Source organism: Emydura macquarii, unplaced genomic scaffold, assembly GCF_026122565.2.
Source record: "Emydura macquarii macquarii isolate MOO-44397 ecotype Brisbane River unplaced genomic scaffold, CSIRO-AGI_Emac_v2 contig_3287, whole genome shotgun sequence".
Classification (NCBI taxonomy): domain Eukaryota; kingdom Metazoa; phylum Chordata; order Testudines; family Chelidae; genus Emydura; species Emydura macquarii.
Genome location: NW_027133424.1, coordinates 4,179,181 through 4,206,110, shown reverse-complemented (window position 1 = coordinate 4,206,110; position 26,930 = coordinate 4,179,181). Strand labels below are relative to the sequence as shown.

The following is a 26,930-nucleotide window of genomic DNA, read 5'->3' as shown; positions in this document are numbered from 1 at the left end:
TGACCCATGACTACTTCAGATTTGGAGCCAATCTATACCTTCAAGTCAGTGGCACAGCTATGGGCACCCACATGGCCCCACAGTATGCCAATGTTTTTATGGCTGACCTAGAACAATGCTTCCTCAACACTCGTCCCCAAGTACCTCTCCTTTACCTACGCCACATTGATGACTTTTTCATCATCTGGACCCACGGGAAAGAGTCCCTCGAAGAATTCCACCGGGTTTTCAATAATTTCCACCCCACCATCAACCTCAGCCTGGACCAGTCCACACAAGAAATCCACTTCCGGGAAACTACAATACAAATAAAAGATGGTCACATTAATACCATCATATACCGAAAACCAACTCACTGCATTACATACCTTCATGCCTCCAGCTTCCACACTGGACACATTACACGATCCATTGTCTACAGCCAAGCCCTAAGATACGACCGGATTTGCTCCGATCCCTCAGACAGAGACAGACACCTACAGGACCTCCATAAAACATTCTTAAAACCACAATACCCACCTGGAGAGGTGAAGAAACAAATTGACAGAGCCAGACGGGTACCCAGAAGTCCCCTACTACAGGACAGACCCAACAAAGAAAACAACAGAACACCACTGGCTATCACCTACAGCCCCCAGCTAAAATCTCTCCAACACATCATTAAGGATCTACAACCTATCCTAGCAGATGATCTGTCTCTCGCTCAAGCCATGGGAGGCAGGCCTATTCTTGCTTACAGACAGCCCCCTGTTAGGGCGCTCAAGATTATTGTAACGCGTGGTCAGCGTAGCCTGGCGAGAGCTAGGCCCTAGACAATAGCAGCAGGCTTTTTTAGTAAGAGTTAGGCCTCTCAAGAACCAGACTTGTCTGGAAAGCCCCTAAGATAAGAGGAACCAGCCCCAGGTCTGGAAATACCCTTGAGACGAATATAGAAGTCAACTGACCTTAGAGTCAGCAAGAAATTAGCCGCTTTAGCAATAAAGTATTAGATTCAGCAATAAACATCACCTTATTGCAAAAAAGCCCCTAACAAACAACCAATAGATTAATGAAAAACAAGATTAAAGCCCAATCCCTAAGTGGATTGAGATATACGTCAGCTCTTGCCCAGTAGAACCCATTGTTGGGAGCAGGGAATAAAGGATCTAAAAGGGACCCCCTGGACACCGCCCTGTTGAGACTCTCCGTGGATCTATTATGGCGCTATCGGATGCCTCGGATAGGTCGGTTTCTTGGTCGCCACTCGCTTCACAAGGCGAACAATGGGTCTCCTCGCCTTCGTATGGATAAGCGCCCTCTTCCCCACTTAGGATGTTTAAGGGGTCCTCCCGCTGTGAGACATAACCCTGAGCCTTTGCGGCCAGTTATTGCTATACAGCTAGGGCCTCATGCAATCTTGGTAGTAGATACCATTTGTGCTTTCTTAATAGCGTGGTCTGCTGTACTCTGGTTCTCTAGCAAATATTATTATTCTTCCCCTTTTTCTCGATGCTGCTAATAAGTGCTTAAGAGCTAATACTAGTATTGCTTATGGGCCTGCAGGTGGTCATCGTGGTGGGTGTGCTTCTGGTAGGCCTGTTCCTTGCTCTTTCGATTGCTAAATGTTGCTGTTGCGCAGATAACAACAATTGTAATTGCAGGCACTTCCCCTTAGCCTAGAATGGAGTGTCCAGTCCTTCTCGTAGCAGTCTGTGTACTTTTCGGGATCTTTGCTGCTTGGGCAATAGTGCTTTGGCTATTATGTGATATTTGTACAGATTTGTAATCCTTCTGCTTCAATGAGGAAGTTGATTTGTAATGTTGTCTTAAGTTTTGCTTTAATAAAAAATGTGCTTGGATATTTGTCTGGTTGTTTTCTTCCACCACTGAGATCTCTCATACAAACACTCCACCCCAGCGGAATACACCCTCCAACCTGAAGCAAATACTCACCAGCAACCGTACACCATACAACAAGAACACTAACCCAGGACTAACCCTGCAACAACTTTGCCCACAGATCGACTCTAGTGACACCATCACAGGTCCTAACCTCATCAGCCACACTATCAGGAGCTCATTCACCTGCACATCTACTAATGTAATATACGCCATCATGTGTCAGCAATGCCCCTCTGCCTTGTACGTTGGCCAAACCGGACTGTCACTACGCAAAAGAATAAATGGACACAAATCAGACATAAAAAATGGTAACATCCATAAACCAGTCAGAGAGCACTTCAATCTCCCAGGACTTGTAGCTGACTTGAAAGTTGCCAAACTTCAACAAAAAAACTTCAAAAACAGACTTCAGTGAGAAACTGCAGAGCTAGAACTCATCTACAAACTTGACACAATCAGACTGGGTCTGAACAGGGACTTAGAATGGTTATCTCATTACAAGAAGTAATTGTCACTGTTCACACGTTCTCACCTTCTAATCAACGGTTGTAAATAGGCCTCATCTACTCTAATTGAATTGACTTTGTTAGCACTTGCCCTCCCCATTGTTGTTTCTTACCCTTGGATGTACATATATATACCTCCTATCTGTGATTGCTACTTCATGCATCTGATGAAGTGGGTTGCAGCTCAGGAAAGCTTATGCCCGCAAGAATTTGTTAGTCTTTAAGGTGCTACAGGACTCTTGTTGTCTCTGAAATACACGTTAGCAAAGAACAAAGACAGAGTGTGTTCCTTTTGCCTGCCCGCAATTAGATGGGTTGTTCTTTATTATTGTGGAAAAGATAAGGGATGCAGTTAAAATGTTTCAAGGCACAGTGAAGGTGTGATATGTAAATACACAAATGAGGAAAAGCTCTGACTCTTCTTCAAGACAGATGCCAGAGCGAGGCCCAGCAACCAGCTGGGAAAGCAAGGGAGGTGTTAAAAAACCCCATAAACTGACTGTGGCCAAGATGTGACCCCGCTCCCTGCCCCTCCCATGGGGTACAAAAGGCCCCCACACCCTGCAAAAACAGAACATGACCATATATTGGAAGTAGTGGTACGCGCAGGGTGTGTGTGTGTGTGTGTGTGTGACTACAGGTATAATTAAGGCTATCAAGAAGAAGTAGGGGCAGAGGGGGTTTCGTCAGCGTACAGAACCATGGTCAGGGAAAGAGGAAGTTCTATGGGCATAGTTAGTCTTTAAGGTGCTACAAGACTCTCGTTTTTGCTGTATACAGACTAACATGGCTACCCCTCTGGAACTATTTCAGAGACAAGAGGCCCAAACCCCCATCTCAGGCAGATACATGGGCCTAAATACTTATATGAACTTACATTATACTTACACTCTAACACCCCCATTCTTGGAGTAAAGGGGGTGGATCTTCTGCCTTGTACACCTTCCCTTTTATAGTGAAACTCCATTTTAAAGTACTTTTGTGGAAAAAAAACAAACCATTTTTGAGGGGTACACTGTAGGAACTTCATCCCAGTGCTGATGTCAGTCTGAATAAATACCTCCCTCATTATATTAAACTGGTAGCCTTTGCAAAACCTCAGACTAAGTCTTTGTACAGACCACAAGGATCTGACGTTGGGCGAGGAGAGCTTGTAAAAATGATGGGGATGGAGTTCCAACAGGAAAATGTGATGCAATGCAATTGAGCAATACACCACACAAAGCGGTCACTTTCCATTTAAGTATGTCTGTGCTGCGTGTCCATAATTACTACACATTTGGTTTATCTACCAGTCTCTTTTTCTCTTCTCTTTCTATTCTCTCTCAAGTTGCACTTCACCTGCCTGCCTATGAATCGGTCTTGTTCTTGGTTTGTAGTAGCTAATTTACAGTTGTAACAGTTCACACCTTCTCAACTCACATAAGTACATGTGGTTAGCCAACATAAAAAAACAATCATGATCCTCTCACCAATGAAAAATGACTGAGAAATTCTGCTTGTGCAGTGTGTTTCTTTCTGTACTTTATTGCCTCAGAAGAATGAATGCACTTTTGCATTGTGTGGGATCTCAGTCAAGGTGTATTAAAATAATTTTCTGCTGCTGTAAACAGAGTTCTGACTTCAGGAGGAACATATATCAAGCTCTTCACTTTGAACTCAAACCCTTGAGAAATTAACAATTCATATTTACTGGCTGGAGCATCCAAAAAGTCTTGCCTTTGAAATTAGCTCCTTTTGCAGGCCTGACATCCTGCCTTTCAGCCATGTGACAGATTTCCTATTGAGATGTCTGAGCAGAGGCAGAGGAGTTTTAGAGTGTTACAATTGAAGTACAGTTTCTTGCAGTGTGTGATTTGAGTCCTGGAGGAATGTGCCAGTTTAATAGCTCTGGGGATTGAAGTCTATTTATGCACAGCAGAATCAGTAGCATGATGAATCCTGACCTCTGCCAAAGAACATCAACCTTGTCCATGGTCCATGGTCTGAAGGGACTGTTTTTAGGGTTGTGAGGGTTCAGTCTCCAGAGCCTATTCTATCCTTGGCCTCCCCGCCAACCGGGGTGCAACTTGTGGTGGATGGTTTCTCTCATGTGGACGTCTGTCCTCTAGGCACTGAACAGAGACCACTAACTCACATCACATAGGCTACCGAACTGCCATAATATGATAGCAATTTTCAGTCACTACTCACCTGAGATGGTTCAGGACCACCAATCCAGAGGTGCAAGGCTCTGGGTTAAATCTTGGCCCAGGCGCTGGCCCCTTTGCACTGCTTGCAGAGCAAAGCTGTCAGGAAGCTGATTTAAGAGGTTAATTGAAGTCTGGCACAGGAGCCACTACAGTTGTTCCTACATCAAATGACGATTCCCCTACACCAAGGGAATCCCCTAGTGCATGAGGAGCACAAAGCTCAGAATATATGGGGTGAGCCAGGCCCTTGGTCCACAACTCATTTGTGAGCAGTTTTTGTGAGTATCGGATATTAAAAATTCAGGCTAAGTGTGACTGAGCATCTTAGTTATGTGGTATGTTTCTCGTCTCTGACAGGTTGAATGGAATGCTTAAAATCAAGTTTCTGGTGCTTGCAGAAAGAGAATGAAAAATTTGCTTTTCATAGATATTCTCTAGTATTTGCTTGAATTCTCTGTTTCTGAAAACATGCTGGCCAGTGAGCTCATTTGCTAGAATATTTGTGGAATGCAAATGCAAAAAGGGACACAGACACAGTCAAAGAGACTTTGTTTAAAAATTCAAAATAATAATTGTGCATTGTTTATTGCAGCATTTTCCCCTGCTTTAATCCTTGTGCATCTGCAGGGGAAGCTGGCAAATCCAGATGGCAAGAGAGGCAGAGGTGAGTTTGAAAGGTTCTGTGTATGATGAGTATGATCATGGTGGGGAGATAATAAGGAGATTGATGCCAGATCAAAGGTATAAAGCAATCCAAGAGGACAAACTCAGCTCTAAGCTCTGTTAGCTCTCTAATTTAAAATCCTGCTCTCCCATCACATTTTATTAAGGGTCCTATTTGACCCATCCAGTGCAGAAATAGTTAATGTGGAAATGCATATACTCTAATGGACACGTGCTGTGAAGGCTGTGTGTCTGTATTCTATCACTAACAGAATGATGATTCTGACAGTTGCACAACTGGCAGGGCAGATAGGAATTCTGGAGGATATTTGCTATCCTGTACATGTTCCTGAGGTATTGGGTGTAACAGTGTGGGGAAGGTTCCATAATTCCCAAGTACTGTGTTTCATCCTCTGGCCTTACTCAATTAGTGGTTTAAAAAATATTTCATATTAAAAAGCAGTTATCTGCTCACAAACCTGAGATCCAAAGTCTCCCCAATCTAGCCCCCTTAAACCACTCAGGAGATGCAATGGGGCCAGAGCAGGGCAGGAGGGGGTATGTCTGGAGCCATACTGCTGTGCTCCAGCAATTCTTAGCTGGGGGATGGTTCTTTGGAGACTACTGCCAGCTTGTGTAAGTTAGAACAGCCTCCATGCTGGAGCAGAGCCACTTGGGAAAGAATCAGGGAACTCTGATGGCCACACTCCTCTGCCCTGAACAGATCTCAGTAAGGGGAGAATCTAGCCCTGAACATTGCTATTTTATTTTCTCCAGTAGTTTGAAAATAATACAGTTTGTCATGGATATAGAGCATAACATAAATACTGCTCTCAGATCAGTCTAATGGATTGTGATTCTGATGTTCTCTGCCTGTGTGGCACAGACCCTTGAAGTTCTCAGAGCAAGTCAAAATCCATCATGCTTATCGGAAAGCACAATTTTGCCTTTTCCTGAACTTTTCTTGGGGCCCTCTCTGCTTTCCTGCTCCAGCAGCCATTTGGGAAAAGCGAATGAAGAAATATGGCACATCAGAGTCTTTAAACCAGGAGGGCTAATAGTTCCTTTAATATGGATTTTCAGGATGTCATTTAGCATCAATTGTTATGTCCAAGTGGTTTCAAACAATGTCCAGAATCTCTTAAAAATGTGACTTTAAATTCAGTTCGCCTTAGCTGATAAAGTTTCCAGAATGTCTTCTTTTCTCTTCTAGCAGTCTGTAGTTGGTGGGAGTTACTTAATTCAACAGTTTAAGTATGACACCTTGACTTGCAATTCTAGGGAGTGTTTGGAAAAATATCCTCAGTGCAATAAAGTGCACCATACTTCATATCAGATCCCAGCAGATGAGAGAAGGAGTGATCGATGCATGTCTATGATACTGTAAAGCACGAAGGATTCTTTTTCCAAGAATCAGGCAGCACAGACAATACTGAAGAGGTTTATTCACGATACCGGGAAGTCTGATAAATCACCTTCAACTTCATGGTTTTACAGTGGTCAATTATATACCCTTCCTTATCGATTACATAGTACGTTTTAAATTGTTTATCTATTCACTTACAAATACAAACATTGTCCCTTCCTGAGAGAACAACAGGGATAATGGTCGTTACATACATGAAGAGACACTTTTAATCACTTTACTTACATCAAGGATGCTAGGGTTACACTCGGTGGGGGGTAGGGTGAAGGAAGAAGCAGAGGGGGGATCCTTACAGATAGGTGGCAGACAGACAGAAATTCTAAAAGTAAATGTGCTGTTCTCATTGGCATTAGAATCACTAAGAGGACATCTGGCTTTCTGAGCCATCAGATGCTTACACTAGCCATTGTCCTTGAGGCTCAGGTTTGCTCGTTAGCCATTTACATGAGATTCGATTTACAACTTGTTAGCTGAAAACAATCTCAAGCCTTACAATACATAGTATTTGCATAGTACCTTGCATTCCAGAGTGCTGGAATCCTCAATATCCCCATGAGGAAGGTAAGTGTTACTGGATCAGGTCCTGAGCCCACTCTGAGACATGGTGGTCCCCGAGTGTAAGTTAGGGACAGCCTGCACTCTAAATTGCTCCAGCTGCCATTGGTTCCTAAGAGTATTTGTGGTAAATGGGAATTGACCGGGCACAAAGACAACTTGGGCATGACCCCTGTCTCCTGACTACGCTCCCTGTGTCAGCAATAGGAAAAGATGGTGGCATAAAAATTAGGCTAGTGGAGAATTAGCCATGGGCTTTAGAGCCTTCCTCCCCTAGTGGGGAGGCATAAAGTGCTGCACAGCACTGGAGGATCTAGGCCATTGTCACCATATTATGGACTAGGAAACTGATATTGAGAGAAATTAATTGACATGCACAAGACCACACAGTGTGTCAGGACCAAAAAGGGGACTAAAATGCAGATGCTTCTGGCTTGGAGTCTTGTGCAAGACTGTTTGGCCATGCTGCCTCCTCTGTGTCAGTTCCCATTGGGCAAAAGATCAAGTGGTGATGAATAAAGCAGGCAAGAAGTAAACCCAGAGTTCCAAGCCTCAAAAATAAACAGTACCCAAAGCAGCCTCTGGTTACAATATAGTTTAGTCTGGAGTACTGGGAGGAAAGTGGTGTAACTTTCCCTGGCACCCCCAAATTGGGTGCACATGTTCACTGTAGAAAACTTCACTCATGCTCCCCTTTTCCCTCTCTCCCTCTTTCTGACCCCCACTCCATTAGTGGAGTAATACCATGAATTCAAAAGGCCTCTCCCCTTATCAAGCTTATTATTAGTTAGTGGGTTTTCCCTGGTGCCTAAGAGTTGCCAAACACCACCCAAAAAATGGCAAAGTATTGGAGGCTGGGTTATGCCCTTAGCAAAATCTGTGTGGGCTGCAGACTTCATTTGAGAACAATTTCAATAACATTTTCAATAATTTGTCGATGCAAAGTTAGATTTTTAAAAAAAGATACAACTTTTGCAAAAAATTGTCCTCACTGTTGACATTTTCTGTGAAAAATTTGCCTGTTCTTGATACATTAAAAAATTATAGAAAACACTGAAATGGGTATAGAAATATTTAGTTTACCAAAAATCAGGTTTTTGGTGAACAAAAATTTTCAGTATAATTTTGTAATATAAGTTTTTAAATATATTTTTAAAAGGTCCATTTCAAATCTTCTGAAATTAAAACAGCTTCAACATTTTGAAAATGTTCATGAAAGTAGGTTTTTATTTTTCAGTCAGTTCTAGTACGTCGTAAGAATAATGGCCTAGATTCTATGGAACTATGCCAATTTACTCTAGTTTAGGTTTTGCCTTGATGTAGGTATGTAATTTTATTATGTGGGCGGTAAAAGATAAATGGCATCCTTAACTTTTAATTTGCTTTATTCTGAGTCCTTGAGTTTTGCAAATGATGTGATAGATGAAGTGGATGTGTGGTATTATCTTTATTGAACCAACCACCTTCTGTTTGTGAAAGAGACAACTTTTGAGCCCCACAGTGTTGTGATTTAACCTTAAGTGGTTTTGAAATGTACTATACATTTTTCTTTGAATTCACAAAATGATGCTTTAAAAGTGCTTATCGATATATGGGATTCACAACAATTCTGAGATCTCTGCTCCTGTGTTTACAAAACTATAAACATCTGCTGGCGTATAGTCAAAATCTAAACATAAAATGATAGGGAATGAGAGTGAGACACTGAAAATTTTTCACCATCTTTCAAATCTTCTTCATTGTTTATGAAAAGCTCAGAAGGGAAACACCCAAGTGTCTCTATTGGTTCCTTTCATCTAGTCTGAAGGAGATTTAAAGTCCCAGAGGGGAAAAGAGGCATCTGAAACTGAGCAGGGACAAGAAGAGCAGTTGCTAATCTTTAGTTTGCTCAAATTTCCCATTGCAGGTGGCAACTAAATCAGAAGTACCCTATTGCTTGTCAGACAGCTGAAGAATATCCCAGAGGTAAGGGGAATGTTTTCTACAGAGTTTCATTTAGGACAAGAAATGGGAATAGGGTTAGACCTTAATGAAGCATGAATAATTATTCTTTTCCTTCTATAGTGCCTTTCACCTAAAGACTTCAAAGCATTTTACAAACTCTAATGAAATAAGCCTCAACACCCCTGTCTGGTAGGTAAATATTATTAGAATGCATATTTCAGAGAAAACGTGTTCCAATTAATATATAACATGTACTCTAAGAAGTTAAAAGCTTTAAACTTGCTCAAGGTGTTTTCCTTCAAATAAACAAATATCTAGAGTGAAATCCTGACTCCATTGAAGTCAATGGGAGTTTTGCCATTGACTTTGGTGGAGTCAGGATTGCATTCCTAGCCTGGTTATTTCAGGATCTGTTGTGTTCTTTACAATTTCTATTCGGACAATCATTTCTAGGGTTTTTCGTTATTTGAAAAGGCTCTTCCTCTTGTCATGGGATCATACTAAGGTTGTTTATTCATATTTTCATGTTACGATTGCAACATGAGCTAACAAAATGCTCAATATTTAAATTGTCTACCTGCTCAACAGCCTCTTTCATGCCTTACAGTGCACATATCGTTTCAAAAACTCCATAGGGCCAAATTATTTGAAGCTTTTTATCATCAGGTAAAATTAAATAGAATATTTCTTTTCCATAATAATTATTTTATTTATTATAATGATTATGTAAAAAAAGATGACATTCACTGGCTAAACAAAATGAAAGAAAATAGAAGTGATCAATTATAATAATTACAAAAATTGTTAATTATACAGCATTTAAAATTTTTTCTTGCCTTAAAGAGAGAGGTTTAATTTAATAAAACAATTAATCACAGATAAAATCCTGAACCACATACTGAACGAATAATGTAAGTATCTGATTGGTAAATATATATAATGGAAAGAAGCCTAGGACTTAATGTTACACACTTGCTACAGAAACCTTGTTATATTAAACAACTCAATCGAAAAATAAGAAAAAGCAAAGATGCAGAGATTTTCAAAGCTGTCTAGGTAATTTAGACACAGATCTTTTATTCAAACCAATTAATTAGGAAACCAGGCACATACAAAAATGAGAAGAAAAAGATGCAAGTTAAATAGAAAGATAATGCCAAAAGCCCAGAGGTTTACCTGACTAGTTTCCATTCTGTTTTCTAAAAACTGAAATCATTAGATTTCTGTAGATGTAGGTAAAGAGTCAATCATGAGTGATATGCTTGAAAAAGGCAATAGTATTCATGCAAAGAAACAGTCTAACCAAGTTGTATTCAAAACAGAATGTGGTCAGCTCATATTGTAGCTACAGCAATCCATTTATTTTGGAGCCACCAATATGTTTTGTGTTTCACTAAAATCAGACTTAAAGACACACACACACAAATCATATTAGGAACATCAATCCACACAGAAAAATAAAATTGTTAGTAATAGCTTTCTACAGGAAACGGTCTTTGAAATAGCAGCATAGCCTCAGTTCGGAAATTCAAGATGAGGAATTCAACCATTTACACTAAATTAAGTTTATGGAAACTCTTTAAAATAAGTAACTTGTCTCTTCAATCCACATTGCTGAGTGCCCCACTAGACTGGATAAAACAAATAAATGTATACTAGGAAGCAGCTGGCAGGGAGATGGACTCTAATATTAGAGAACTGAACAGATATTTTCCATTTCTAAAGTCTGTTAAACTTTTTTGCCTTTTGGGTACAGTGGATATTGGGTATTTTGTGGGCTGCCAAAGAATATAGAACACCTTTATGAATAAGTTCTGCTTTTCACTGTTGCTGGTATCTATTTAAGCACTTTTCATTGGTACAAAGTTGTAGCATCACAACACACAATGGGCCAGATTCTGCTCTCCTTTACACTGAGATAAGTCAGGAACAATTAATTGATCTCAGTGGCGTTACTTCAGATCTACTCCAATGTGACCGGAAACAGGATTTTGCCATGTACTTCTGAGGATACTTTCCTATTTGCAAGCTCCTATTGCACATCACCCTGCTTCAGAGCTATTGAACTCTTAGGGTCTTAATACAGCAAATGATTCTATAGCCAATGTCTGTGTTAGGGACATTAGGGTGGAGTTAATGGTGGATACTCATACTCAATAGCATTTGAGTCTTCTGAACCCAACGCTGATGTTTCCAGGTTCAGTTTGGCAGGGATGGAATTACTGCAACATAAGTGGTAATTGTTTGGCCACTTCCCCTTAGCTAGCCCAGAAAAGAGCCCCTTCAAGGAGCCATCCACACTGCCTTCCTCAAGAAATGTCCCTTCACCTTGATGCTCAGACCTGTCTGTGACCCTCCCTTTCTCAGCAAAGTGCTTTAGAAACAGCCTTCTCTCAACTCTCCAATAATCACAATATCCTTGGCAGTTTAATTTTGGCCTTATAATAGAAATTGCTCTTCTTTGGGAATAGCACAGCACTATGGAATCCCACAGGGTTCAGTTCTCAGCCCCCTGCTATTTCATGGCCATTTTTCCTCTGCCTTTAATTTGAGCTAACACATCTAACTTTTACAGTATGCTCATATTCACCATCTCCCTGCCTGTCTTCACCACTGTCGCTGTTTCTCAACTTCCTTTAACTAAATGTCTCAAAGGCTGATGTGCTTCCCTTGGGGAAAAGGGCCATCCTCAAATACTACTCCGTTTCCTCTATCTCTATCCTGGATGCAGGCCTCGTATTTGCCTCTGCTGTCTGCAACGTTGGAGTTATCCTTCACTCTGGACTCTCCTTTTCCTCCAGTGCCTGCTATGCCTGTGAGTCTCTATCTCCTCCTTAGCAGGATTGCCAGCATATGTCCCTCTCAGGCCCACCTCTTCTGAAATCAACATTCATGGTTTCATCATTCTTGCCTTGATCTTAGTGGCTTCCATCCCTGTTGTGCTCCCGTGGTTTAACTAACTCACACATGTACAGAACGCTGCTCACTGCCGTCTCACCTGTAAAAAGACATGTAACCATATCACCTACATCTTCAAACAACATACTGTTTTCCTTCTATTTCAGGGTATGGTTGAAAATTAACCCCCTTGTTTTTAAAACCCTCCATAGATTTGTTCCAGACTATTTCATAGACTTTGGGCCAGATCCTCCACTGATGTAGGTCAGTAGAGTTCCAATGAAGTCAATTAGGCCATGACGATTTACACCAGTAAAGTAAATGGCTTCTTGTCTCTCCACTCCCCTTTCTGTTCATCCGACTTGTCTAGCACCAGCATCATCTCTGCCCCATATTGAAATCTCATCATTAGTCCAAGTCCTTTGCATATCCTGCTGTCTGGAACAACCTTCGTTGCACTTTCCACTTTCCCGACTATGCATCTATTTTCATCTGAAAATGTATCTTTTCTCCCTTGCCCCTCTTAATTTCTGTCTTCCAGCTCTTTTTTTTTTTTTTTTTTTTTTTAAATACTTGTAAAAACTTTATGGAATGTGTGACTCATCTGTACCTATAGTAGCCCACCTGAAAACACCAAGGTAAAGGCAGGCTGCAAAAGGAGAGCAGATTCTCCCAGAACTGATGGGTAACACTGAAGTTAGATTCTCTGACCAGTCCAAACTGTGTTCCTGATTTCCCACACTGGTTATTAAGAAACTACAACAAAAATACACACCCCCTTTATACATTTCAGTCTCTGGCTCCCAATCAGCAGCTAGGTTCAGTAAAGAGATAAGTTATTTAAAACTCTATTTCCTTTAGCAAAATGTTTTTCTGATCCCCAAAGGGCCAGCCACATTACCAGATCAATATAAGTTTGGATCTTATCCAAAATACTACGCTGCCAGTCAATCTTTTAAAACTAAAATTATTACAAAGGAAAGAAACAGAGGAAAAGAGATGTTAAATGGTCAAAGCAATCAGATGCATATAAATGACTTCAAAGTCCATATGTATCAGATTCTCAGCAGAACTGTGAAGTTTGCAGGCTTGTACAGTTCCTCTGGAGTACATCCAGTACCTGAATGGGTCTCAGTCCTTTGTTTCACAGTTTCAGATGTAGAATAGTTGATTGAGAGATAGGAAGGAAGCAGTGATGAAGACAGGATGGATAGAGCCCTACAAATCCGTGGATATCCGCTTTATATCCGCAGACCATTTCTTGTGGATTGTGGTGGATCTAGAAGGACTCAGCAGCTGACCAACTGTTAGGCGGGAGGGTGGGGCTGATCAGCTGTTAGGCAGGAGGAGCAGCTGGGAGGATTCATCAACTATTAGGTGGAGGGCAGGGCTCATCAGGGCCAGGCAGGGCTCAACAGCTGTTCATCTGTTAGGCGTGGCTCCTCAGCTGTTTGGGGTGGCAGGGGCTCAACAAGTCATGGAGGGCTGCTGGCTCCAAAACAGCTAATGAACAGATGCCGATGCGGGTAAATCTAAAAGAGGGAGGGCGGATTGCTAGTCGGGTCAAAGTTTATTCCTGCAGATATGGATCGAATGCGGATCCACATATTTGTATCCATGCAGGGCTCTAAGGATGGAGATGGTGCAGCTGCATTTTATAATTTCTGCCATGAGGCTTTTACTTCCTTTGTCCCAAACACAGCCACACAGCACATGGCATGGAAAAGCCTCAGAGTCACGTATCTATAGGCATGTTCTTACATACCCTGGTGACTCATAAGGTGTAGCCCTGGGTTCTTTCACTGGATTCATTGTACATTTGTGTTCCCTTGATGAGTCATTAAGTAGGCTTAGTGCTGCTGCCATCCTGTCTGGGGGTATGTATCACCCAGAAACAGCACTAGTTTGAAATACAAATATACCATACATATTTAGAACTCATAATACAAAACTGATACATACATATAAATGTGCTCATCAATCTTAACAAATCATGACTTATCCATCGATACCTTGCATGGCATATCCTATATGATATTTATAGCAATTCTATAATATTGGTAACAGTAATATTATAAAAGGTCATTCATATACCATCCTGTGTCACAGAGTGTTTTGGGGTACAATTGGTTTGTCGGACACTATTCCAAGATAAAGTTTTGTTATATTTTACAGCACAAAGAGAAGTTATGTCATTTCCTTCCAGGTCACAAAGCGAGTCAGTGACAGAGATAGAAATAGAACACAGGAGTACTGATCCTTATCGGTATGGTTTAAGAACTAGTTAAATGAGACTTACATTTTTCTTTCATTGCGTTAGTGTTGGCAGAGCATGATGGGAGCTGGGGAGGCAGTTTGTCCAGCATCTGCTGACTTTATATCTGACTCAACTAGTAAACTCTTGCTCTCAGGGGCACTGAAAGTTGCCAAATTCTTTTTTTTTTTAAATTAACTAATTAATTAAACCCAAAAAATATTCTAGTTCTAGGAGGTTGCTACTTTTGGAGAAGATGCAAACATCTGAGTCAGTGCTAGGAGCCATCCGGTTGAATCAGTGACTTATAGCTCACATTTGTGTTGTGCTGGCACTCACAAGCCTCAAGCTATTTGGGCCCCATTGGGGTAGGCACTGTACAAACATATTATAAATTCTAGTCCTGGCCCTGAAGAACTTACAATCTAAAATGATTAGGGATTGTAGGACGGGCTCCTGCCCGGTCCAGTCCTGGCGGCCCTCCCGCGGGCCCAGGCTCAGAGGAAGGCCACTGCGCCTTCCTACAAGACAGGGGAATGTTAGTCTTTCAGTCCTTCGCCCCGGCCCTCAGGCAGGGCGGGCGAGCAAGGGGTCTTTCGCCCCGGCCCTCAGGCAGGGCGGGCGAGCAAGGGGTCTTTCGCCCCGGCCCTCAGGCAGGGCGGGCGAGCAACGAGCAGTGGCTCGAGTTTAGCGGGCGGCAGAGGCTATTTCCCTTTTGGGGATTGGCAAGGATCAGGGGGGAGGGGTGGGGGACACAGGCCCACCCAACTCCACTGCGTCCCAGCCTAGGGCCCTAGCAGTGGCACGGGTGTTGCCACTCAGTCGGCGGGGCTCCTGCCGCAACACGCCGACTGGGCGTTACCCCTAGTACGGTCACGCCTCTGGCTGTCCCTGGGCTCCTTCCTCCCCGGGTTCCCCGCTACCTATGTCCGTCGGTTCCTCTGGGTCATCAGGGTACACTGCACGGGGTAGGCCGGTCAGTCCTTCTGCATCAACGGGGGGTAGGTTGGGAAGCTCCTCATCGAGGGGCAGCTCCTCCAGATCGCTGGGTTGGGGGTACGGTTCAGCCTCCAGCAATTCCTCCAGGTCGGATCCCGCCTCCTGGGGTTGGGCGTCTGGCAGCTCCTCCAGGTCCGGACCAGCTTCTGGGCGGAACTCCCAGCTCTCTGGTTCAGGTGGCTCGTCCCAGCCGCTGCGGGCCTGAGGCTGGGCCCAGCATCTCAGGCCTGGAGACCTCGGCCAGTCCAGAGGGCCCGGAGGCCCAACCCAGGCCTTAGAGGCGGGTTGCCGGGGCCGCAAGGGAGTTACCAGCAGCAGTATTCTGGCGTGGTTCGGTCCCTTGCCACAGCCAGCGAGGCAGCACATCTGTCTCTACCGGCAGCCTTCTCCCTTCTGAGCTGTAGGGCCTGCTCTTTATGGCTGCCGCCCTCCCTAAGGCTCCGCCCCCCTGCTGTCGGGTTGGCCGCTCGGCAGGACCTATCGGGGCCCAGCGGCCTGGTTGCCGGGCAGACTGGGCTGCTGGCCAGTCTAGCGTCTGATTGGGTGCCTGCGGCCCTTCCGCGGGCCCAGGCTCAGAGGAAGGCCACTGTGCCTTCCTACAGGGATATACAGCTGCCTTATTAATAGCCCTTCAAGTGGCTTTGTGGTTTAGGTACACAAACCTTGCATAAGAGGTTGTGGGTTCAAATCCTATAAAAGTGATCATAGTGGATGTTAAAACTATTAGTACCTTTTAAATGTATGCTTAGATTGTAAATTCCTTGGGGCAAGGACCTATTTTGTTTTATGCTTGTACAGTGCCTAGCACAAAGGACCTGGGGCGATTAAGTGGCAGTACTGTACAAGTAATACATAAAATGTCCAGTTAACTTGAAGAAATACCATTGTCCAGAACAGCAAATTGCAAAATTCTGTACACTAAAATATGCAGGCATAGACATTAGGATTGAAAAAAATCTACAGGATTAGATCATTTTATCCTTCCCATGAGAATACTGTATGTTCTCTACAGTGTCTAATATCTAGTGCTTTACTCAATTGAGGTTTAAATATCACAAGCAATGTATCTTCCATCACTTTCCTTAGGAGACTATTCCATAGTCTAATAGATCTGACTGTTTAGGAAAAAAATTAAATCTAAACTTTTCCTATGCTCAATTTTACCCTATTACTTCCAGTTACATGATCTTATACATATGACATAATGTTCTCAATGAAGGATTGTTTACATCCACCCTCTTCTTAAACAGCAGAGGAAAATCTCTTTATTACATGATGTGGAAGCCAGAAGAACTGTTACCCTCTGTCATTACACTTGACAGAAGTGCTATATTCAGGAGTTTTTCTCTTAAGTGATCTGCTTGCCCAGGAAAATCTGAAATCAATTTGTGGTGTTCAAGAGAGTCTAATTAGTAGTGATATCATGTTACAACACAGAATGGCATGCGATACCCAGAGCTCAGAGAAAAGTTTTGTGTGTGTGTGTGTATGCGTGTGTGGGTTTTTCATCTCCAAGGTTTTGAAAACATATCCTGTAAAACAAGGTTCTGGACGCCCTTGCTGTGGTTTATGATGAGAGTATGTGGATCTCAAGTATCATTTGATTTGTCTCAGAGGGCTAAAGAGAGATGGAGGTAGTTAATTCTGTCTCTCTTTGCCTAAGAAAAGGGAGGTTTGGAAATAGTTTGGAAATGCAATAGCAGTTGATTGGGGATGGGAGAGAAGGGATTAAAATATGCATCTTTCTTGGCCAACAGGTGGTTGCAAAACCTCAGAACAAGGATGAAGAAATCCTGCCTCAGCAGAATAATGTGCTGAGAGACAAAAAATAGATTAGTTTGACAAATGCTGGTAGGAAAGTGCTGCAGATTATTTCTCATTTTATAATGTTCTTTATACATTATAAAGGCTCATGGACTGAATCCTGAAGTCCTTGCACTATTTCACTCACTCTTTCCCCTGGCACATCTCCTATTGACTTCAGTGAGTGTTCAGCCTGAGCAAAGTAAGGTGTTCAGTATTTGGCCCTACATACATTTGTTATTGATATTTTTTAAGGAGCCAGAGCCTCAAGTTTCTGAATAAGTAGGGTATTCTGTATTAGGTCATAAGCCAAGGCGGTGTTAAATGACAACTCCATATGCCATGATTTCATGCTCTGGGTAGTCAAAGTGAGGATATGTAATGTCATGGGCAGATCTCATCCCTGTTTCTAGGTAGAATTTGGGAAATGAAGAATAGGTTTGTCCCTCGCGCATGTGTGTGTGTTTCTATAACAGTTTTTGCTCTTAACTACAAGTATCACCATGATTAAACCTGCCAGAGATTATCTTTCTCATTGGCATCAGTTAGTTTGTCAGACCTGTTGTCACTCAATCTAACAATGAGGTTACCTGCAGTGGCTCCTGGATTAATCTTGGAAATGACTATAAAGCAAATCAGACATCCAGTTAAAGCAAGCACTTCAAATCCTTAAGAGAGGTCAAAACTCAGGATGGCACCATGTCATCACACATATCGTTTAGAAACACCTTGACTTCCCCAGGTTCAGGACAGTGTAAGAATCAAAATGCAAACCATCTTGGAAGCAAAATTAACTTTCCAAGGGCAGGCACAAATGGAGTCCCATTCTTTATTTCACAGTGGCCAATAACAGAAGATTTAGACTGGAAAGGAGTCTTTGGAGTGGTAGACTGGATGGTTAAGGAATTGATAATATGAGGTAGTGGTTCAAATATCACCCAGGCTGATGGTAACCAGAATCATTACCAGATGATAGTTATTCAGTGACCCATATGAAATGAGCTAATGTCTCAGTCCATTTCCTAATGTACAAGTGTACTCATCACAGTTAGTGCCCTTGCCTGCCTGCCCAGCATGGAGGCTGTGCTCCCTCTCTCTCTCTTAGAAGAGGGACGGACTTCCAGGTCAGGATTGAGGCACACTGACAGTCAGTGTATGAAAGAAATGCCCTGGCATTTCCTGCACTGAACTTGTGTGGAAAGAACAATTCAGTTACCAGGGTTATGAATCTGGTACCTTACTCCAGCACTGAATTCACTGTACAATAAATAAAAAGATTGTACATTCGCACAGTGCAGTTCCTCCCAAAGGATCCTGCAATATTTTCCAATTAACAAACAGATCTGCAGACTATATGCAGGGAAGCTTGTACCAGACAGCACCCATATTAGCCAACCTCTTTTCTTAAGAGGCTGCCCCAAGATATTATCCTGGATTTACTGAGAACAATTCTGCTACAAACTTTATTGGAAAATCACCTCTGTTAAGGAGTGATTTTTGTCAGCCACTTGAATGTCTGCCTTAAATCATTTTTCGCTGTATAAGGATTACTCCATCCACCAGTGAGATGCAATGGTGGATTATGTTTAACAGCACACTGCAACACTGTACAGCAGCTTAATCTAATAAGTGAAGAAAATACTATATCCATTTAAACTGAAGGGGAATTTAGTTAAGCCTAATGTCAGGTAGGGCCAATACCTTTACTTGTACTAAAAGTGCCATGGGATAGTTAATAATCATGATAGTCAGGACTGTGATTTTAAGTCTCATCTGAAAGATGGCATCTTCCAGAGCACAATGCCTGCTAATGATGGGTCAGGACTCTAACTCAGTACTGACTCATAAGTAAGAGTGCCACCTACTGAGTCAACATCATCACAATTTCCTGCATCACCCTGGGTATTCTTTGTATATGTGTCATCCAAATACTGACCAGGCTGTCACTGATGAACTTGTGAGCTTACACCACAAGATAGCATGCGTGGTAGCAGGCCATGGTCTCTTACAATACACTGAAAAATGGTTTTATGATAGAATTTCTTATCTTTTTTTTTTCTCCTTGAAACCAACTTCACTGATTTATGGGATCAGCCTTCCCTCTGAAGAACTACAAGATGAGATTCTGGAGTAGGCTTACTTTCCCTCAGGGGATGTTACTCTACCTTGCACTCCAAACATCTGCTGTTCAGCTCCCCTATGAATCTCACAACTGTACCAGCAATGATCAGAAAATCTCCTTCGGCCACTCATTAAGATTGACCTACCCAAGTTATCCCAGATCAAGGTGGAGGCGGACCCATTGCCACTCAAGGATGACAGTCATGTGCTGCTAGCTGCTGGGGATGCAGACGAGGAGGAGGAGCAGAATATCATATTCAGGCACAACATCCGAGTTCAGACACCAAGAGGCGACTGTGAAGCTTTGGGGCACATCAAAGACCTGCTGGAAAGGATGGAAAAGATGGAGAAAGAAATGATGGAGCTCAGGGAGGCCTGCAGTGTACAGAGGTGCTATGGAGGAGGCCGAGGTGTGAATCACACTGTAACTTATTTTTTATAGCGTGTTCTCTCTAAGTCCAGTAACTTTAATTGTATGTCCCTCTCCATGCTGTGCTATTCCCTACTGGAGAAGCCCTGGGCAGGCTGGAGCCCAGGTTTCTGACATAGGGATCTGGAAGTCTGAGGCATATGGAAGGAGAGATTAATGGGAACAATTAGTTTCCTGAGTTTTTAGGGGGAGAATCCTGGAGTTCCTGACATCGGACATCCAGAGTCCATTGAAGCCGATGGAAAGATTCCCGTTGACTTCACTGGGTTTTGCGGGTAGCTCAGGTTCCAGAGCTCGGGCTGGAATTCTAGTGTTTAAGAGGTGATGCGAAGCATGGTTTGCTGTGCTCCCTAGTGGTGATGGGCAGGGTTAGCGGTGATTCAAGTGTCCTCACAGAGGCAAAGAGTTTAGATTCACCAGCGGGGTGCAGAATTATGGGGTTTCTGGAAGAGGTTGGGCTTGGGTTAGGCAGATCCAGGATAACTTGATTTCCTGATCTTGAGGGAATGGAACTCTGGAATCTCCAAGGTGCAGTGGTGCTCGGGTACCTAAGCTTGGCGGGGAAATCTGAAGTTCCCAAAATGTGCTAACATCTGACTCTCAGCTTTGGGAAGAATTCTGGAGTCTCTCAGAAGTCAGGGCATGGAGTTCTTGAGTTTGTGAGAGGGGACATTCTGGAATTCCACATTAGCAGGAGGCTGGTTGTAGAATGCCTAGGTTTTTTGTTTTGTTACCAGTCCCAGAATTTTGCATTTTAAAGGAAAATGTTGGGAATTCGTTTTTTTTCTTTTTTCTTTGATAGGTAACTGTCCAAAAAGAAGAGGAATGCCCAGGTGCTTGTCTTTGTGGGTGCAGCTATAAGCAGTGCCTTTAGTTTCTCTTTCTTACTAGTGGACTTGAACAGACCTTCTCTATATCTGTCTCCAGCTCTATGTCAAATTCTGTTTGTCTTCCTCTTTCTCTCCTGCATGCTACCTGCTGATGTTGGTTCCTGGTCCCTGACTGGACAGGTGTCTCGAATTGCAGTGGCCATGGAACTTTCATCCAAGAGATCTGTGGCTGTGACTGTGAGGAAGGCTGGGAGGGCAGTGATTGCTCCTACCCCAGCTGCCTCAACAATTGCAATGGCAATGGACGCTGCATTGATGGCAGATGCATCTGCAGCGAGCCCTATCTTGGTGAGGACTGCAGTCAGCGACTTTGCCCTGCAAACTGCAGTGGCCATGGGATCTGCAGCAATGGTGTGTGCCAGTATTATGAGGATTTCATAGGAAATGACTGCAGCGAGAAGAGATGCCCCAATGACTGCAGCGGCAATGGCTTCTGTGACAGCGGCGAGTGCTATTGCCACAATGGTTTCTTGGGCTTGACTGCTCCCAAGGTGAGAAGCCCTTTCCTTTTATCTCATCCCTCTTTCTTTTATCCTGGAGTGTCCCCTGTATTCCCCTTCCTGCCTGCCCAGTGTATCTTATGTTTGGCCCCTTCTGCAGGTTAGCCCCATCCCATGGCCAAGGGCTGGATATAGAGACCTATAACCAAGGAGGGCTGCTAACCCAGCCCATACCTCGCTCCTGGGAATAAAAGCAAAGGGATCAGCCAGGTCTGCCAGCCTGCTGCAGTCTGCGCTGGTTGTGAGTTAGCCAGTGGATTCAGTACAAACTGTGACCAATGGTACATGACAACCTTCAGTAATCTACTCTGGGCTGAAGAATTTAGGATTGGAAGTGTCATGAAGTCTGTGTCATAAAGTCCAGTCTCCTGCTATCGCAGACAATCTCATCATATAATCCTTTTTTTACAATTCATTTTTGCTCAATAAGGAGCTATGGAGGGAACTAGGCATTAAACCTCAGATACTGACTTGTGCTCTTTTTGAACAGCACCTTATCACCATACAGAACACTTTGGGATACCTTAAATAAATATGGCACCTGATTAAAACAAAGTTTTTCTATCAAGTTATTGCTTTTTCTTGGAAATCATAGTGTTAGACAGAAGCAATGAGAATGGTGGAAAGTGGAGGGAGTTTTAAAGAATGAAAAGATGAGACCCTCCATTCTCTCCAATGGAGCCAGGATTCCTATCAGGGAGATATATGAGCTTTTAACCCAGCAGTAACAACGAGAGTTCTGTAGCACTTTAAAGACTAACAAATTTAATTTCAGCAGGCATAAGCTTTCATGAGCTTCAGCTCACTTCCTCAGATGCAGTAGCTGAAGCTCACGAAAGCTTATGCCTACTGAAATTAAATTTGTTAGTCTTTAAAGTGCTACAGAACTCTCGTTGTTTTTGCTGTATACAGACTAACACAGCTACCCCTCTGGAACTCTTCTAACCCAGCAGTGAATTGGTAAATATGTTGCTGATTTCCTGCTTGCTTAGGCCATTGGGTCCTTAATCTACTTCCTCAGAAGAAACTGACTAATGGAGAGAGATTTATAATAGTAATCAGAACACAAGATGGACTTTTGTCACATAGTCACCTAAACCCCATCCATCCTCATACTTCACTTCAGGAATTAGTATTGTTGCTGTAAAGAAGCCTGTTACTCCATACCATGCAAGGTTCTTTGTTACCAAAGAGGAAGGAAAGGAGGAGGATTTTCAGTGGTTTTTAAGTAAGCGTCCAAAATGCAGCACTCTCTAACCTTTCTTGTTTCACCATGCCATTTCCCTAGACCATAGTTTCTCAACCTGTGGTACGCATACCCCTGGGGGTACGTAAGACACAGGCAGGGGGTGCCTGGGGAAAAACAGAATGAAAGGGAGGCGGGCAGCAGCAGCCTGCTTCCCAGCTGGGAGTTGTCTGGCAGCCCCCGGCTTCTGGGAAAAGGGGGCAGCAGCCCCCACTTCCCACCCAGTCACAGTTCCCAGCTGGGAGGTGGACGGTAGCCGCCACAGTCCCGGGAAACTAGGCTGTAGCCCCCCACTTCCCGCTGGGTCCCAGCTCCCAGCTGGAAGGCAGGTGGCAGCCGCCGGCTTTTGGGGAAGGTGCACAGCAGCCACCCGCTTCCTACCTGGTCGCAGCTCCCAGCTGGGAAGCGAGTGGCAGCCGATGGCTCTTGGGGAGGCGGGCGGCAGCCCCCCGCTTCCTGCCCGATAACAGCTCCCAGCTGGGAGGCAGGCAGCAGCCCCCTGCTTCCCGCTAGGTCCCAGCTCCCAGGTGGGAGCTTGGTGGCAGCCTCCTGCGTCTCGTGAGCTGGGCTCGTAGCCGGGTGGCAGCCACCCGCGCCCCATCTCTGAGCCGAGGGACAACCTCCCGCACCGTGGCTTGAAGATGGGCAGCAGCCGCCTGCCCACATCCCTGGGTCCCAGTTGGCGTGGAAGCCTCCTCTGCCCCAGCCTGAATTTGCCACCGTCAGTATAGACATGGCCTCACAAGTTACCAGCAGCTTCTGCCCTTTAGGCCAAGAGAATCTACTTTTCACAGAATGTGAGGGTGCTATTCTCTTTGTTCCCTAAGTGATGGCTCACTAAAATGTCTCTTACTAAACTGTTTCCTTTGCTGCTTGTTAGCTTGATTGCTTTGTTTATCTTATATGTAAATATTCTTTCTTTGTCCTCTGCCAATAATCAAGCCAGTCAGACTGGGAAATCCACTTTCCTTGTCTAGAAATGTATGGACTGCCTCCAAAACACAATTTAAGAACGTGTCTCCAGCACACACATGTAATTCTGTATGCACAATCTGTACATACACCACACAGTAATATTAATGACCAGTGTGTCACCAGCTTTCATAAAAGATGTTACCTGATACATTCTGTATTGTATAGTAATATTGTATGCAATCAGTTGATTCAGTTGCTTATTTTTTTGGGTTCAGGCCTTTTGTTCTCCCGCTGGGGTGTCTGGACCCTGATTGTCACAACTACAGAAGTCAGTTTACATCTTCAGGAATTAAGTCACATGCACTAATTTTAGTGATAATCTGGGACTTTGAAATAACTCAGGGAACGGGAGGGAGTTTTCTTTCCTTCTGCGAAATCATCAGAACTAGCAACTTCATAATATATATTTTGTTTTGGTGCTAGTGTGAGTTTAAGAAGATAGTGGAAAGAAGCCAGGAAAATACTGTATTAGATACAGTAAGCAATATTTACTGGCAGTTAGCAACAGGCTACTTGGTGGGGAGAGAGGGACAAGATGGTCTGATCATGAGCTCTGGTTAGTCTAAACTATGTTTAACAAATTTTCTTGGTCCATGTAGACCAGACTGAGTGTAAAGCATCTTTAATTATAATAAAGTAACTTTAACAATGAAGAGCTAAAGATCTGCTTCATACAGTAAAATAAACCCTTAAAATGAATACATTAATCCATTGGAATGAACTGTAACACTTGTTTCCCAGCATAGGAAGAGGAACTGAGACAGTCTTGTGTAGCGATGAGCCAAACTCAACAGAATCAGAAATTCAGTTCAGTCTCCGAAAGTTCAGCTGTTGCTTATCTGAGCCTCTGTGTTGGAAATCTGAGCAGATGTTCACTCTTTCCTGGTTTTGGCTATGATAGGGAATAGTCCCAAGAAATACTCAGGTGGTATTTCTGCCTTTAGTACTAGACAAAATCAGGGAGTTCCAATACATGTGAAATATAAAAATAAAAACTTGAATTATGTGAAAAAGTTAATCCAGTTTTTTTGATGCCAGAAAAAAAATGATATCTGATTCAAGTTTTGGGAAGGGTTCAAGAAGGTTGGAGGTAAAATTGTTAAAAGTACCTAAGTGACTTCGGAGCCTAAATCTTATTGAATTGACTAAATGCCTAAGTCACACTTGAAAATGGAACTTGGACTCCTCAGTTGCGTTAGCACTTCTGAAAAATTTGCCCATGGCTTATTTTAGCTGAACTTTTGGGTTCTTCCTCCTTCCTTGGAGAGAAGTTGGTTGTGTCGCTTTAATACCTACTGTGTATAAAATAGAACTCACAGCTATAAACAAGTGTGTATAAAAATTTACTAACTGAAAAGCATGAGAGTGGTTAGTTTTCTGAATCCTTCAGAAAGGTTTAAAAATATACTGCATAAAATTAAGAGTTAATTAAGGATGGATCCTATTGAGCATTTATCACCATTATTTGCTATCAGTTGCTGCTTTCTGTAAATGTAATGGGATCAGGTGCCCTTACCGTGTAAATTGACTGTCTGAGAGCAAGTGTAAGATTTACTCAGCTCAAAATGTGATAGAACTCAAATAGTTACTGAGAAGTTTCTCTTTGACCTGAGTTGCATCAAATATTGAGCAGGATTTCTGCAGAAACTGTGAAGGCACAGGGTCTGTGCTCAGTGGATAGAGAATTATTATTGATGCAAGGGTAGCAAGAGGCCCAAAAATACTGACTTTATAAAACAACCAAACTAGAGATTCTGGATCCATCTATTTCTCTTATGCATACACAAATATGTGCAGTCCAACATACTTATTCACACACACATGTCCGTCTGTACAGTCTGGCATACACTCTCTCTGACACACATGCAGTCCAGCATACTCATTTATATACACAGGTGCAATCTGGTGCACTTGTTCTCTTTCTCCAATACATGTACTTTCTCTTTCACGCTCCCTTACATCTGAACTTCTCTGTATGCCCTGGAAGTCACTTTCCCAGGGAGCAGTTAGTTCCTGCAGTAGCTGCCTGTCTTTCACTGTGTGTCTGACAGCTGTAAACCATCCCAGTGTTTGGCCTTCTTCCAGAAGTAGCAGTGGTAGGCAGAGCATTGGAAGTGCCTGGCTAACCTTCAGAACTGCAGTTTCAGGTTTTTTTTAAATGACTGAGCAGCTATAGTGTGAGGAGAGTTATGTTGTTTAGCTGCTGCAATAGCTAAGAATTCTTTCTGAGGTTCAGTATAGAAGGAAGTGAGAAGAGTTAAGGCTGCAGCTCAAATTCTGTGATGGAATCATTCCTCCGCTCTAGCTGAATTTTACAGTACTATTGCAGTGACTGCTTTGGATGCCACTGAAACTATAGGCAATGGATTGCAACACCAGAGCACTGGCTTTACAGGATAACCTGTTACCAGATAGCTCCAGTGTAGAACACTGAGATGTGCTGCCCATCTTAGAGGTGTGTTCCTGCCCTGAGATCTGCAGACCTTCCTGGGTCTGTACTGTGTCTTACAAGCCTCTTTGTCTAGGGTCCTGTACTTATTCTGGACATCGTAACATCAGTACAAAATTATTTAATGTCAGAGAACAAGAATGATAAAATAGCAACTGAACTCATCCAGCCAATCAAGGAGGTGTATGTTTCCTAGACGGACACACCTGGGACCGTGGGTGACACTCAGAGTGTTAAAGAGATTATTTCTTGATATTCTTTTGATGCTGCACTTGACAGGTCAGCTACAATGTGGTGCTAAGTATACCCAGGTCATTGCAGTGCTGAGTGTTCTCAATTCCCAGTGGCCACTGCAACTATACCTCTTTGTGGATAAGGAGAGGACTTCAGTCTCCAGGGCTGTCAATATAGTCGTGGTCACCCGCAGTTCATTCATTATACATATGCAAAATATGGGCCTGATCCAAAGGCCATTGACATCAATGGAAAGACTTTCATTGATGTCAGTGGACTTTGGACTAGGCTCCAAGGGAGATGTCAGTGTTATAATTTCTTCTCCTTTTTTCTTATAGTGGTTGCTCCTCAAAATGTGCAGCTGCTGAAGACCACGGAACATTCTTTGACTTTCAGATGGGATCAGGTGATCGATGTGGATTATTACCTCCTCAGCTATTATCCGATAGGGCATGAGGCCTCTGCAGTAGAAATTCGAGTGCCCAAAGGACAGCTCAGCTATGAGATCCTGGGCCTTCACCCTAGCACGAAGTATCAGATCACACTTCATTACGTGAAGAAGGAGATTTCCAATGACCCAGAACAGCTACAAGCAAGCACAGGTGGGAGCACTAGAAAGTTCCTTTCCTACAATAAAGGTTTTGCTGGCCTTCAAAGTCAGGTTCAAACCATAGGGGGAGCAAACTGTTACGCTTTGGAGGTGTGTGGTGCTTCACATGACTTCCTGCCTCACCTTTGGAAAGGCCCATTCTCTCAGCCTTACTTTTCCCATTTAAATATGTTTTTCCCAAAAGTTTTTCCGGGATGAATTTCCCATCCCACACAAGTCTCAGCCAGTTTTCTCTGCTTCTGGATTCAAGGGAGTCTACAGTGCTGGGCTACAGTCTACTCTCTGATTACAGGAAGCAGGAACGTTTCACTGTCCTGCTGCCTGGAGTGGCTCATGACCGTGAGTGCCTGGCTC

The 26,930-nt window shown here is 43.2% G+C and overlaps 1 protein-coding gene across 1 annotated transcript in view; it reads left to right on the top strand.

Annotated features, from left to right (window-relative positions):
- The first annotated feature begins 19,238 nt into the window (after window positions 1-19,238).
- The window catches only part of TNN (tenascin N), a 35,825-nt gene continuing 28,133 nt past the window's right edge, over window positions 19,239-26,930 (top strand). The window contains 5 exon segments of the mRNA XM_067532524.1: window positions 19,239-19,371; window positions 19,374-19,652; window positions 20,683-21,036; window positions 21,039-21,053; window positions 26,305-26,568. Of these exon segments, the coding sequence (XP_067388625.1) occupies window positions 19,239-19,371; window positions 19,374-19,652; window positions 20,683-21,036; window positions 21,039-21,053; window positions 26,305-26,568 (1,045 nt within the window).